General features: G+C 36.6%; 1 protein-coding gene across 11 annotated transcripts in view; it reads right to left on the bottom strand.

The window, feature by feature from the left end:
• The window catches only part of Cacna2d1 (calcium channel, voltage-dependent, alpha2/delta subunit 1), a 440248-nt gene that overhangs the window by 169989 nt on the left and 253745 nt on the right, over positions 1–16514 (bottom strand). For all 11 annotated transcript variants that reach the window (XM_011249744.3, XM_006535619.4, XM_011249742.3 and 8 more), the window contains exon 5: positions 9727–9768. In XM_011249744.3, the coding sequence (XP_011248046.1) occupies positions 9727–9768 (42 nt within the window). The remainder of the gene's footprint in view (positions 1–9726; positions 9769–16514) is intronic.

Raw genomic sequence — 16514 nt, 5'->3', positions numbered from 1 at the left:
CTGTGGGGGAAGGAAGGCCACTGTTTTCTTAGAAAAGGAACTTGCTATGTGAACCTATTTTAAAAATAATTCTATAGCATTCAATTTGAAAAACTATAGCACTTTGTGATCAGTTAATGAGAGAAGTGAATATGTCAACAGAGAATGGAAGAGTGTAACTATATGTGGCCAGACGGTCCTATTTTCAGCAAGGCTCGCATCTTACATACTTTCTAGTTGTAACTAGTCAAACAATCAAACCACGTTATACTTTCATTTCTGTTTCAAGTCATGACTCTGAACATATTCTGCAATCCCTGCTGGACATCAATTCTATACCTATTTTGGACACCACTTCCTTATTCCTGGCTATGAGTAGGGATTTATTTTATAGCTACAAGGTATATAGAGACATTTTTGATTGAAATAAAGAAGCAAAGACGTTATAAAATATCACTAAGTTATTATCAGAAAACAGAGTCCTCAAGGATTTCCAGATGTGGCTAGAGAGATGGCTCAGCAGTTAAGAACACTGGCTGGTCTTCCAGAGGTCCTGAATTCAACTCCCAGCAACCACATGGTGGCTCACAATCATCTGTAATGGGATCTGATACCCTCTTCTGGTGTGTCTGAAGATAGCTACAATGCACTCATATACATAAAGTAAATAAATACTTTTTAAAAGAAAGATAAAAAAGATTTTCCAGATGGCTTCCCACAAACTGGCTGATTCAGAAAGCTGCAAGAACAAATACATTCTAAAGACACAACTGACCACCTTTAAACACTTGCTTTGCTTTGAGGGAGATCGTGAACCGTGACCACAAGGAACATAACAATGTGCTACACTTGAGCCGATCATTCTTAATGACAAATACAAACTTGGTGACATGCCAGCATGGCATGTGCTAAAGAACACAGAACCTGGAGAGCTTACATTTGTTCTTGATTCTGACAAGAACTGAATGCCTGGCCGGCCTTTCTATGATTTATTTATATTATGAAAGCTACCCCTACCTCTACAGCTTTTTGTCATCTAACACTCACCACATGCCTGGGCCATTATATGTTCATGTTCTAGGATTTCTAGTCTGTATTTAAGCCTTTTTAAAAAATGCTTCTTCTATAGTGTTTAAGTGTGTGAAGCAGGTTGAGGGTAAGACAGTAGGAGGTAGCTAGGGGGATTATGACAGGCTGGAGGACATATTACCTGAAAAGGGAGTCAAACAAACTTTGAGCCCAGAACATTAAATATTTAGTCGAACATGTAGCTTCACACTTGTTAGAAAAACTTCAGATGTTTATTTTCAAATTTAACTTGTAAGCTAAACATAAAACTCTATTCAAAACTCATTCTCCTAAGCAACCAAACTAAATATTTAACTGTCTCCTAGAGCTCTCCTCTGGGATGTCCTTGAGCAAGGCTTTCCTATAAATGTTTGACTGTTAAACCCTTTGTCTGAAGCACTGTAGGCCACCCACATCTGCAACTGAGAGCAGCTTTCGCTGCAGACCTAATTGCTGTCTCCCACTAACTCTGGTGACCCTCTACTCCCTGTGCTTTGGCATAATCTCTGGACACAAACTTGATGGTTTACGTTGCTGCATCTTGATTTTCGTCCTTACTATCTTTCTAATAAAATTTCTTCTTTTAAGTATTTTTCAATTCAAATTCATGGAGTGTATCATACATGAATAATTCGTGTTGTTAAGTTTGTTTCTTCTTCTGATGAGAATTTCTTTGTGTCAGTTTTGTTTTAGGATTTTAGGTATGTTTTGTATATCCTGGCATCTTTCTCTGCAGGACAAACCATATATGACATGTTGTTTTCCTTTCTTACTTGAAAAGCATAACTCCAATTCATAGACTTATATCTGTATCTTCATTACTGTGGCTTTCCTCCTTAATTATAACATTGCAGGTTTTTCCATTACTGGTCTCTATGTTATTAGTTAAAAAACACAACACAACAAAAGGAAAAAAGCCTGTCTCATTTTAGGACTAGGATAGGTTCAGATGGGAGGTTTTATTTTTGTTTCATTCCAAGCCATTAAACTACAGAGCAGAGGATGACGTAAAATGTTGTACCATTTGAACAAGAGAAATTCACAAAGGTCAAGTATTTTTTAATGAGTATATTTAAATTATTTTCCTTCAAATTTCAGTGACTAATACAGATTTAGAGTGAGGCATGGGTAGTGAGAAAATGGGCTCTTTAAGAAAAAGTATCTAAGTGTGGAGGACAGAAAGAGGAAAATGCTTAGAATAGATCTATTATATTCATTTCTTAAGTCTTTCACACTTATATAAGATGAGATTTCATCATAGATTCATTGACTTACAGAAGAAAGAAGAACCCTCCATTGGTGACTCTATTGTATATACTTTATGAGAGCTAGGCCAGAAATTTTAACCACACAAAGTTACCCTCTTGGAAATAATACTCGAATTCACCAAGGGTATCATTTGTAAAGCTTGCTGGTACCTCCAAGAAGAAAGCCATCTTAACACCAAAAGTTGTCATGGTCTTAAATACCATACTCAACAGTACATATTCAATGAACAAACCAATGGAAATTATCTATGAACATAATATTTAGGAATATTTATTTATTATTATAATGTGCTGAATGATTAAAGCCTATTTAAATTTTAGGAACAAAAAGCTGAGATCATTTAAATAACTCTTGCATGTATGTTAGACCAAAGTCTAAGTGAATGAGAGTAATTTGTGGGAAATGGAGAATATGGCCTCTGTGTTGCAACACATGGCAGATGAAAAGCAAATTATCTAACACAGAACTAGGGAGAAAGTTAAAAAATACTAAAAAGCAGTTCAGAGTTTATAATCTTTCAGTCTTTTACACAAGGAATAAATAAACTTCAGTTTTTGGCTACTTGCATCACTTATTGATGTAAACAGAACAATTTTAATAGGAGAGCAGTTTCTTAATTTAGTATTATAATTAGTATTGATATATAAGATGGTAATCTGATATTGTAGACTGAGAACAGTTATGGTGAGCCAAATACAAGCCAAAACAATATGCTGACATTTTGATTTGTGAGCATTTTATATACAAATATCAAATAATGCATAAGTAACCATGAATGGCTCAAGCCCTTAATTCCCCTATGCTGTAAAGGTGAATAAACTGTATCATCTATACTAGTACAACTTTGATAGATAAGTAATAGCCTATGGGATAAAATGAAACAATTTAACCCTTTAGGACCCTAAAATAGGTGAGAGTGTAATATTTACAGTTCTTTATTATCTTTTCTGAATAATGTTTCGATTGTAGAAAGTAATTTACTAATAGTTACCAAAATACATGCATTAGAATGAAAAATTCTATATTCATTTTATATAAAGGTGCTTTTCCCTCCAATTTAAAGCTTCAAGTGCATTTAAATGATAGAAGATATGTGGGTAGTATGTTGCCACTATTTTTAATACAGTGAAAAAAGTAACTGGAGTCAGGTAGAAAAATTATTATCTGCTAATTACTACTCTCCTCGTTCTCACTTAAATAGCTGACTTTGATACTTTATCTGGCATATGCACATCAGAGAAAGAAAATAAATTCTATTTGTCCCCTTGCTATAAGCTTCATGGTTTATTACAGGTTGCAAACAATGACTGTAGAAGAAATGATACCTGTAACCTTCAAAATAGGCTCTGTAGGGCAAAGGAGAATTCCTCTAATGCTAATTACCTCCTTTTGTGGTGTAAGAAAGAGAGAGGAAGAGGGAGGGAAGGACTGGAGGAAAGGAGGGAAAAATGGAAGGAGGGAGAAGAGACTGAGACTAAAAGTAACAGAGACAGACTGAGAACACACACATACACTGAAACAGACAGACAGATAGACACATAGACCTACAGAGACAGAGAGACAGAGACAGACCAAGACTGAAACCAAGAAAACAGACTGAGCAAAATATCATCCTGGGTAGTCAAGTGATTAACTATGAATTTCCACACTAGTTTGGTATGCAGAAATTACATAAGGAAAGAATCAGAATACCACCAGCATCTTACATTAATATAAAAAATGAAATTTTAGCAGATAGCGAATTATGCATGTTATAGTTCCTCATAAATTTTCAAAAACTGACATGAAATATTCCAAACCAACTATACTAGATTAATTTCAAAACATCAACTTATGGTACAATTCAGGTTAAAACTTAGGACAATATTATTATCACCCATATTTCTTCTCAAAATCCTTCTGAAACTTAACACTTTTGAGGTAATTACTCCAAAATATAATTTTGACTAATTATATTATTTAATAGGTGTTAGCATAAGAGTTCATTTCATGATATCCTATCAATGTAACCCTTTAGAACCCTAAAGCAGTAAGCATTTAGGTGCAATAAAAATATTATTTTCTCAAATACTTATTAAAACATTTCACATGTCTAGTTTTTGTTTGTTTTATTTTTAATTAATCCCCCCTTCTCTATGTATGTGTGTGTAGCGTATATGAATGCAGATGCCAGCAGAGGGCAACAGATCACCTAAAGCTAACGTTACTATGTGTTGCTATAAACACCCAATGAGAATTCTACTTCCCACACTCAGGTCTTCTGCAAGGGTAACAAGGTCCTTTATGCAAAGCCATCTCCCTGGCCCTGTTTCTTGGTTGTTAAGGTCTTATGTAAATATGAATTAAACACATTGAAAATACATTTAAGCAAATACATTTAAGATACCTTAACTACAAAATATGTTCTAATTTACTATACAAATGTTATAATTATAAAATATTCAGAATCTTATATGGTCATAATTTAATAACATTTATATATGTCAGGCAACTGCTATTCAAAAAGGTATGAAAAAGTTAACTTTGCCAACATTAGGAAATATATATCGAAATCCATATTTATAGATGAACTGAATATCATAATTCAACATGGTCATTAAGCTGATAAGAATAATAAAATTCTAAATAGCATGTTTACTGTACATGTAGGGAAAATGTGAATGAGGGTAAAAAAAGAAACTAATCAAAGCAATGGAAAAACAATTCTAATGTGCTAAATTTTCATTAATATAATGCTAGGTAGTAATTAATTACTTTGTACATTAAGGTATGCCATGGAATTTGATAATTTCTATAAATTATCTATGTCTATTTATCTAAATCTGTATCTATATATAAATTCTTTTAATTATATATAATATACAACTTTTTATATAATATGTATCATATTATATTAATATGCACTTTATGCATTATACATAACATATTAAATGTTATTTTTCCTAATAATATTTATAATAAAAATAAATATTATATAATTATAATAATTTACAGGAAATTACATATATTATATAAAATGCATACATATAACGCATTAAAATATCCCAAACTTCTAACACAACAGCACCTCTTCTAGGGATCTAACCTACAACTGAAACAGAAATTCTATCTAAAAATGTTAATGTAAAAATATTTTGAATGTTCAAGAAGCAAATCTGACTTCTCAACAGAAGAGTTTATTTCATGGTATCATAGCAACTCAGGTTATTGCCTAACCTTGATTCGACAATACAACAAATTTACTGTTTTATACATCAGTTATGTGAATACTTGTAAGGTTGATCATGACTGTGCATGACTGTAATACCAGCCAAACTTATATAGTAAAACCTTGTCTCACAAAACCAAAACAGACAAAAAAGTAATAAAAATATGTTAATAAAAATATCTTAAAGATGAAAGATAAAGAGATACTATAATTTTATTTTTTAATGTTAATTTTTTATTAGCTATTCTCTTCATTTACATTTCAAATGCTATCCTTTTTCATAGTTTCCTCTCCAAAAGTCTCCTATATCCTCCCCTGCCTTGCTCCCCAAACCACCCACTCCTCCTTCCTGGCCCTGGCATTCCCCTGTACTGGGGCATAAATCTTTGCAAGACCAAGGGCCTCTCCTCCTTAGTCGGACATCCTCTGCTACATATGCAGCTAGAAACACAGCTCTGGGGCGGGGGGTAGGGGGGTTTACTGGCTAGTTCATATTGTTGTTCCTCCTATAGGGATGCAGACCCCTTTAGATCCTTGTGTAATTTCTCTACCTCCTCCATTAGGGGCCCTCTGTTCCATCCAATAGATGACTGTGAGCATCCACTTCTGTGTTTGCCAGGCACTGGCATAGCCTCACAAGAGAGAGCTATGTCAGGGTCTTGTCAGCAAAATCTTGCTGGCATATGCAATAGTATCTGGATTTGGTGGTTGTTTATGGCATGAATCTCTGCCCCCCCCCCCCCCCCCCGTGGGGCAGTCTCTAGTTGATCCATCCTTTTGTCTCAGCTCTAAACTTTGTGACTCCTTCCATGGGTATTTTGTTCCCCATTTCTTTTTTTTCTCTCTCTTTTTTTTTAATTAGGTATTTTCCTCATTTACATTTCCAATTCTATCCGAAAAGTCCCCCATACCCACCCCCCAATCCCCTACCCACCCACTCCCCCTTTTTGGCCCTGGCGTTCCCCTGTACTGGGGCATATAAAGTTTGCAAGTCCAAAGGGCCTATCTTTCCAGTGATGGCTGACTAGGCCATCTTTTGATACATATGCAGCTAGAGACAAGAGCTCCGGGGTACTGGTTAGTTCATATTGTTGTTCCACCTATAGGGTTGCAGACCCCTTTTAGCTCCTTGGGTACTTTCTCTAGCTCCTCCATTGGGGGCCGTGTGACCCATCTAATAGCTGACTGTGAGCATCCACTTCTGTGTTTGCTAGGCCCCGGCATAGTCTCACAAGAGACAGCTATATCTGTGTCCTTTCAGCAAAATCTTGCTAGTGTATGCAATGGTGTCAGCGTTTGGAAGCTGATTATGGGATGGATCCCTGGATATGGCAATCACTAGATGGTCCATCCTTTCGTCACAGCTCCAAATTTTATCTCTGTAACTCCTTCCATGGGTGTTTTGTTCCCATTCCACACTTTGGTCTTTCATCTTCTTGAGTTTCATATGTTTTGCAAATTGTATCTTGAGTATTCTGTGTTTCTGGGCTAATATCTGCTTATCAGTGAGTATATATCATGTGTGTTCTTTTGTGATTGGGTTACCTCATGCTGGATGATATCCTCCAGATCCATCCATTTGCCTAAGAATTTCAGAAATTCATTGTTTTTAATAGCTGAGTAGTACTCCATTGGGTAAATATACCACATTTTCTATATCCATTCCTCTGTTGAGGAACATCTAGGGTTTTTTTTCCAGCTTCTGGCTATTATAAATAAGGCTGCTATGAACATAGTAGAGCATGTGTCCTTCTTATAAGTTGGAATATCTTCTGGGTATATGCCCAGGAGAGGAATTTCTGGATCTTCCAGGAGTACTATGACCACCAGATTGATTTCCAGAGTGGTTGTACCACAGTTTGCAATACCACCAGCAATGGAGAAGTGTTCCTCTTTCTCCACATCCACGCCAGCATCTGCTGTCACCTGAATTTTTGATCTTAGCCATTCTGACTGGTGTGAGGTAGAATCTCAGGGTTGTTTTGATTTGCATTTCCCTGATGATTAAAGATGTTGAACATTTTTTCAGGTGCTTCTCAGCCCTTCAGTATTCGTCGGTTGAGAATTCTTTGTTTAGCTCTGTACTCCATTTTTTAATAGGGCTATTTGATTTTCTGGAGTCCAGCATCTTGAGTTCTTTGTATATATTGGATATTAGTCCCCTATCAGATTTAGGATTGGTTTTATAACAGCTTAAATATTTGGATGTCTTTTTCTCTTCCTTTTAAGTATTAAAATCTATAACATGGCTATATTTTTTAAATATGTCAAGCATATTATCCAGAAATATATATATATACTCTTCATCTGAATCCAAGTCACAAAATGAGTGAATTGAAAACAGCACTAGTCAACTTTGTTACATCCTAGATGAAAGGTAACATGATTGGCGATTATACTTGCATGTACAGTTATGTGAGCCGTGTGCCTGTGGATGACAGAAGTCATGTCTAGTATCTTTCTCAATCCTTCCTCACACTCTTTTTTAAAGAAGATTCTGTCTTCATCTCATGGATTTGCTGTCCTGTGTGAGTAGAAAGCCCAGGGTTGGTGATGGGCTTACAGGTACCTACCACTACACCAACTTGTAGAGTGAGTGCTGGTGCCAGAAGCCGTGTCCTCATGCTTAGCCAGCAAGCACTTTAACCACCAAATCAGCTCCCCAGACAAACTGTTGGAACTTTAGGATTTAATAACTTAGGGGAAATTAAAATGTAAGGGTTGGTGAGGATGACTTAGTTTATGAATCCTATTATTTTCTTTATACTCCATAACTTATCTTCCCTGTTTTCATTCTCCTCACAATTATAAGAATGCTTTTTCTAGATTTATTTAACTATTTTATGTGAGTACACTGTAGCTTTCTTCAGATACTCTAGAAGAGAGTGTCAGATCTTATTACGGGTGGTTGTGAGCCACCATGTGGTTGCTGGGATTTGAACTCAAGACCTTTGGAAGAGTAGTCGGTGCTCTTAACCGCTGAGCCATCTCTCCAGTCCATAAGAATGCTTTTTATTTAGATAAAAAAGCAAAGATAACAAACAAGAATTTCATAGCAGCCCTGCCCTTTGTTTAATGATAAACTCTAGGTCTTAGGGGTATGACACGGCTTCAAATGCATTTGTGGATAAATAATTATCCATAAATAATAAGTATTTTTGTAATACAAATAATCAACTATGAAAGATTTAGACCTTGTTTAACCTGTATATTTTAAAATGTTCCCACAATAAGTAAATAAAATGCCTCTCAATCCCTATGAAACATGGCAAAATTATGCATTGCTCATTATTCAAAAGCATCATGTTCTCAAATATTTGAAACTCATAGTAAAAACATTCACTCAAAAATCCTATGTATGTTGTCAAGAGTATTGCTCAGTACTAGAGCACTTATAGGTGTAGGTTTTGTTGTATAACTATCATACATTACTTTATCCACTACTATGATTTATTTTGGATCAGAGTGTAATGGAACTGCTGTTGTGGGAGACAGGCATGGTGCTTGATCTTGAGGCAACTGGTAACATTGTCTCCACAGTCAGGAAGCAAACAGGCATGAGTGCTAGCACTGAGCTACCGTTTCTCCCCTTTACCCCATCCAGGACTTCACCACCATTAAAGAGAAACTCTTACAGGTAAGGATCACCTACCCACTACGATTAACATAATTAAAATAAACCATTATAGACATTCCTAGACCCTAACCTATTCTACAGAGCTCCTCACAGGTTTGCCCACTGGCTTTTCTTCCAGGCCATTCTTGATAATGTCAAGTTGTCAATGAATTGTAAGCATCATAGCCACTATATCTTAAAGATCAGGTCAGCAGGCTCATTTGTTACCAGTTTTACATTGGATTTTGATAAGCCCACTGACATTAGGCAGAATACAGAGATGGTTGTATTCAGATCAACCTTGCAAATGTAATACACATGTCTAAGCCACAGCAACACACATGGAGGCATTTACAGGATGGGCTAGGTCAGAAACAAAAAGTTAGAATACCATTTCTAATATAGAAAAGCCAGTAAACTCTCAGTACAAAGTAAGTAAGAGTTAACACCATCACCTAGCTACATCTAACTAATGTTTTGCCCTTGTTATCTAACAGTCTCTTTAAATGTGTCCAATCCGGTGTCAGTTGCTTAAATCAATCCTTCATCATTGGAAACAACTTAATGTACATTGTTTAATACTTACATCAAGATCATCCTTAGCATTATAGTAGACAACTTCATTGCTCTAAAACAGAAAAAGAGAATGTTGTGTTGATAACAAAGCATAAACAAGAAATACTTTACCTAACATTACCTAAATGCATTTTTTTAGTATTCTAAGTAATGAATGACTTTTTCACAAATTGTTTATACAACATACCCCATGAAACCCATAGATCCACAAATGTTTTCAGAAACACTAAAGCAGTACACCAGGGCCAAAAATTATAGAACAACCTATAGTGGAGAAAAGAGCTTAGAACAGGACGTAAAAACACTGTCTAAGAGAAACAACATATAGAGTTCATAGGTTAAGTGCATCCTTGGGATACCCAAGTAAACACATAAATATAATAAATAATACACACCATAAAATAAGACCATTTATTTATTAGTGTTAAAATATTTTTGATCTTCATATATAATTTTCCACAGTATTAACTCTTGAAGACATAATAAATCCTGTGAGAAATCTTTATGAGTTTAAAAAAAAAACAACCTCAGATTATAATTTTACTGCGATGGCACAAGGATGTGTTGAACATTGCTCAAACTCTGGCGCCTGATAGACATCAAGGGCTATATGAAAGAATTAGAAATTCTACACTAAGATAGTAAAACTCATAATATATATGCAGCGTTCAAAAAGTCTTAAATAGAACAAAAATGTGTACGCACCCCACATAGACATACAACACACACACACGATTCAAATAAAATATAGTATAGACCATTTTTAGAACAAAACAAGAAGAAACAACAAGTGGTAAATTATTTCAGAGTTCCTTGGATCTTGGACCTCAACTAGGATCAATTTCTTTCAGCATTAAGAGCAGTCCCAATTTATTTCTTCATCTTATAGACTTTAATAGTAATCTGCCTCTGAGCTATTCTAGTGCTCCAGATGAATTTAATAAATAGAAGCCAGAGACACTGGGAAAAAAGGCAAAAGTAGAATATGAGAAGATAAATTGGTTATTTTCTACAGGCCCCAAGTCTCTGAGGAGTTTGAGCTCATAAGTGAGCATGCACATCCCTGATGCTCTAGGACACGATTCAGTCTGGAGCGTCAGTGATGCTCTGGTTGTAATCATCAAGTCCATTAATATTTAATCCATGAAATCTTCCACTTCTAATGTCCTTCCTATTGACTTTTACAACACAAAGCTCTTCTTGACTCCTGATCACAGTTAAGAGCACTTGACCACACTATGACATCCTAGCAGAAAAATCACATTAATTTATTTCATTCTGTTATGAGCAGATCATCTCCCAATTAATCACTATCAATTTCAGAAAATCATCACGGTGAAACAAAATATAAAAGCTCAAATTATTGTAGTGAATTAATCCTGAGTATAAAATAATCAGTCAAAGAATAACACCAAATAATATTGAGGATATCATGGCTATGTCAATGTATCACATGTTTTACTGACCACAAGAAACAATATGGGGGGGGGGAGCTCAGGCATGGTGTGCCTAGTGCATGCTGGGATTTGCATTAAATTCTTTGAACCTGGCAACATCTTTTAGATACAGAAGAGCCTGCTCCTCTAAAAAAATGATATGTTAAAATTTTAATTAACCTTTCAGCACATTGTTCTTTGAAATCCCTGTTTCTTTTATTCCTCCCTTCCAAATGAAACAATGGGTTTCAGCACTCTAGATGAATAGGGAGTGTGAAATAGTACTGAAACAAACGTTTTTATTTTATTTGGAACACATTCTATATTTTAGTCCATTTAAGGGAAGAGCCTTAAAATGGAGCCTTGTAAAAGCAGAAAGGGAACACATTTTTAATGTTAGTTGTATGCAAGAAATAATTTAGGAAGTCCAGTCAATAGACTGTAGTCGAATAATGCTCAGTCTGACATCAGGTGCACGGAGCTGGTCTTTGGGAACAAGGCTGATGAGAACTAATTTGGAGTGGCAAAAGAGAGGGGACCAAGTCAAGGAGTGAAGTAGCAGGGGCAGCAAAGAACAAAGGGGAAGTAAGGTGTGCTTGGAATTCTAAACCTGAGGTGCCAAGTTCAACTTTGTCTCCAGACTCAGAAGAGGTGTACAGAAGAGCAGCTTTCCTTGCTGTGATGAACTACCCTAACGTCTCTGCCTCCTAATACTTCTAATGGCACCCAGTTGGTTTGTTGGTTTGTTTTACCAGCCCTGTCAGGGAGAACACAGATAGTCGTTCCCTGGTTGATGATGAGTGAAGGCCTGATTCCTGGGGCAACTGCCTCAGCTCCTCACTCCCCATGCTCCTCCTCCTGTGATGTGCTCTATAATGTGAGCTGGGAAGAGGCAGAGATTTGAAATCCATCAGCTTTTGAAGCCCATGCTTGGCTGAAGAACATCACAGGCCGTTACCAGTGCCTACAGCATTGCCTTACGAGGCTGACGAAACAATTTATAACCAGCCTTATCCTCGGCAGAAAAGGCTTTAATGGACTGATTTTCACCCGTTATACAGATGGTTTTCCAAATTAGAACTTGATACAAGGCACCTTATTTAGGAGATGATGACCCCAGCTGGTACTGGGGAATCTCCAGAGAAGTTTCAGGATCCTATGAATGAAGACCAAAGCAAGTGACAGAGTTGCATGAGAAACAGATAGTTGGTAAAGAGTTGGCACATTTACAGGGGGGTGGGATAGGGGAAAGGGTGGAACATTACCAGCTCAATAGGACCCATTACACAAGATGAGGCTGAGAGACCTGAGCGAGAAATGTTAAGTTTAAGCAGAGGACGAGGTCCCACGGTGAAACACATCTGGCCAGCTGCAGCTGCTGGGAGTCACCAGTCCTATGGCACTCCTTTCTGCACTTAAGAGCTACTGTTTCAAAGGGTGCTATTAGCTCCTCTTCCATAACAGCAGTTAATTAACATTGCTCATGACCATTGCTCATGACTAGGTGTTTGTCTTGAGCACCTCTCACAAACCTCAAACCCAAGACTTAGAAACTCCCACTGTGTTTTTTTCCTTTAAAAAGCCCTCCCCCTAGACCTTGTGAATGCTCATCTAACCTGCAGCATCAGGGAAGGTTTGCATCCTGAGCTCAAATAAACCCTAATGTGGATTACATTGGAGCAGAATCATGGTGGTCTTTGGGGTCTCAAGCTCTGGGCATCACAAGGCTTGTTGGCTCATTTCGACAAGCACAGACTTGTTCACACACACTAAAGTATATAACTTGAAATACTTAACTTCAGGTGTTACACATCTCAGCCTCTTAAACCTCTGCCAGTACATTTTAGTATTATAATTAGATAGAAGCTACCTTCGAACATCTAGAATGTTTCTGCCCCTAAGCCTGTGGTACATGCTTGTTTTATCTGGCGAGGCCAGGGATCTTCTAGCATTCCTCTCTGCTGGGTTGTTATAATTTTCTTAGGCTTTCCGCCAGTCAAGTGGGAGCTCTCACTCTCTGTCCTACTCTCCTACTTCAGTGACACTGTGAACACCTACAGCAGAGCAGAGAGGAGCTGAATGGGAATGAAGAGATGTAAAACATGTGAGTGCTAGAGAATGACTTGGGGTCCTTTTGTAGACTTTAAGTGATCTAAAGAAGACTGACTGAGTATGCCCACCACCAGCTCAGAAAGTCACTAGATGATAGAGCTGCAGGTAAATGAGGGATAGGCTAGAGGAAAGTGGGCAGAGGGCCTTGCTATGTGGTGCATAGGGAAATAGCTCTGTGTGTGGCAACCATACAGGGAAAGACCAAGCCTGGGACAAACCAACCAACGACTGTCAGCACTGACCTGTTAGAACAAGGCCTCTCAGGCATGAGCTTCTATGTCATATGGTGGGTAGAGTTAAGGCTGGTAGACTAATGACTTTGAGTTTTACAATAACAATGTTAGAAAATGCTTGTGTTTGCCTAGGTTTTGTCTAGACCCTGCCAATGTAAAGGAATCATACAGCAGGGACTAAAGAAGAAGGAAAAAATAAAACGGAGCAATACAAATGTGTTGAGGGACAAGTGGTGGTGACTGTCTTCTACCCTGGAACCAATTCTTCACCATTTCAAGCAAACCACCAATTAAGATGTTTCAAAGCTCTTTGTTTTCTCTTACCATGAGTTAAGCACAGAACTTCAATGTTAAAGGAATGCAATGAGAATTCAATGCCACCATATATCTGAAAGACTTTGCAAAATTTAGGGAAATATGTAGGCTTATCATTATGCAGAATTCAAATTATTTTGATGTTTTATAAAATTAGAATGTACGTCTTCAGTTTAAGTATTCAAACTGTATTTATTTAAACAACATAAAATAAAAAGTTAAAATGTCAAATAAAAATGTTCTAACATTAAAATGGCACTTACTTTGCTTAACATAAATTATGAAAAGCAGTTTTTAAATAAGAAATTGTGATTTAAAAAAAGAACGCGTTACTCAGCTAAGGGCATGCCTAAAGATTGTTTACTCTAGATTCATGCCATTTGAAGGATATGCAAAATATTGCAGAGATATGGGGCTAATTAGAGTCTTCTACATTTTAAACTATCATTCCACAAATGTTTAGAACAAAGGAACACATCAATGTATTCAGTTTGATCATATTTTTCTTTTTACTGCATAAGAAACTCAGTGTGAAAAATATTTTACATTTAAGAGATCAAACGATTTGCAAGTCAGTCTCCAGGTGTGAAGAGTGAGGAGAAGGTGTTAGCAGCCAATTAACCTTTACAGAGCCCGCCCCTTCCCACTCAGCCAGAAGGCAGCAGTTCCTCCTCCTGATGCTCAAGATTTGGGCTACTTTCATGATTCCTTGTCAAACTCAAATATCGGATCCTAAGCCCTCCAGAGGATAACGCTTAGTGACAGTAGATCAAAGGAAATGATTGCTTGAATGTTTACATCTTTAATCTAAATTTACCAAATTATATCTCCATGATGTTATGAAACAATGATACAAGGAAAGTCTACGAGTGATTAATCAAGGTTTATAAATTCTAGTATATATAGTGTGCTTTTTTTCAATGTAAAAGACTTTTAAAAACCAGGCTACTGGCTTGTTATTTCTTAGAAATTGCTTAGGGAATAACACAAAAGAGACAACAGACCTCAGTAAAAAAGAAAGTTGGAAAAAGATCCAAGAGTTTTCTTTTTATAAAAGAGTGTATCTCGCAAACTTAAATAATTTAACTTGTTCTGAAGATGTTGTAATATGAAGGTGTGGAGTATATGTTGTAAACACATTATCTTTGACAAATCCTGCCTGTGTTGTAGATGTTGATAGTACATACTGTAACATGTAACCTGTGATAAGACCCGCCCATGTTGTACATGTTACAAGGCGGATCCTCTGGTTAGAACATGGTGACTGTGAAAAATTGGAATGTTGCAGATGTACAGGCAAATTATTTTGGCCTGTCTTTAGTCCCTCAGTGACTATTCACTGCCCACCTCTGTGTCTGATCTCACACCTCTGTGGCCATCATCAAATACTCTTGTGATATAGTAACTTAACCAGTCTCTAGCTTTCACCCACCAATGCTAGTGATCTCCTCAGATGGGCTTTCCTAGCAGAGACAACCATTTTTCTCCACCCCTGCTACCTGATGTTTCCACCAAATATTTTTTAAAATGCTTCGATTTATGCCTTTCTTTCGTTTTGTAACTATAAAAATTTCATGAAACTATTTCCATATTGAAACATGGTATTTAGGGCAATCTAAATCTGTATTTCTTGTGCACAACTGCTCATAGCTGGTTAAAGAATAAACTGTCTTTTATTTCCCTTGAGGTGTGAGCTATATATTTTGTTAACAGTATACATTGCAGGATGACTAACCTGAGCTAATTTACATACACATCCCTATTTTTGTGATTAAAAACAATCATTCTCAGCACTGTCTAAAGATACAGTATTTAGAAAAGTTAGCATTCATAATGTAAATTTGCCAGAAAGAACCCTATATTAAATTTGAATTTTAGATAATGAATTTCATTAGTATATATTAAGAAGTTGTTTACCTGAATTCAAATGTAAATGACCATGTAGTATTTTATGTGCCAAAGCTTATAATTCTACATTAAATATAACTAGTATGTGTATGTATGTATGTATGTATGTATGTATTAGGCATGTAGCATGTATGTATGTATATGTATGTAATTATTTGTGACACTTTTTAAGTTTTATGGCAGAGATGGCAAGGACGCGTTAGCACTTAAGTATCCCTTTCAAACTAAGTGACCTCAAAAGAGAAGTACTACTATTACAAACTTAGCCAGACTTGAGAAAATTTAACTATTCAGAAAGGTCAACATGCCCCCTCTTTTTCTGTACAGCTGTTATAACTGTTTAGTAAAAGTTATTTTATGTCTGGAGGGGACTTTTGTGGATAGAAAACTATCAAGCACCTTTCAGTCAATTCTGACTTTCAAGTGGGTCAAATCAACACTGAAATAGTTATATCATTCTTTTAACAGCAGTTTACCAATTTCTGATGATTTGAGTACATTAAGATGAAAATGGACTGTCATATTCATCATCTCACTGGAAATCCTGGCGACTTCCTTGTTCTGAGAGGCCAGCTGGTTTCATGCTTATGTTCCAGCTTAAAAGCCCTCTAACGTCACATACTGGGTCTTAGAAATGCCTTTCCAAGCAGAGCCATTGCTGGTGTCAGAAGGCTGAGCCTTGGCAGAGCCTAGAATCTCAGGGCCCTGACTTCTCAGGAATGTTCTTCCTTTTGAAGTTTGGCTGCTACCAGTTGTTTTGGTGAGATAACAAGACGCCAAGATTCCTCAGGGAC

Source organism: Mus musculus, chromosome 5, assembly GCF_000001635.26.
Source record: "Mus musculus strain C57BL/6J chromosome 5, GRCm38.p6 C57BL/6J".
NCBI classification, from domain to species: Eukaryota; Metazoa; Chordata; class Mammalia; order Rodentia; family Muridae; genus Mus; species Mus musculus.
The sequence above is the reverse complement of the archived record's forward strand: the minus strand, read 5'-3'. Positions and strand labels throughout refer to the sequence as shown.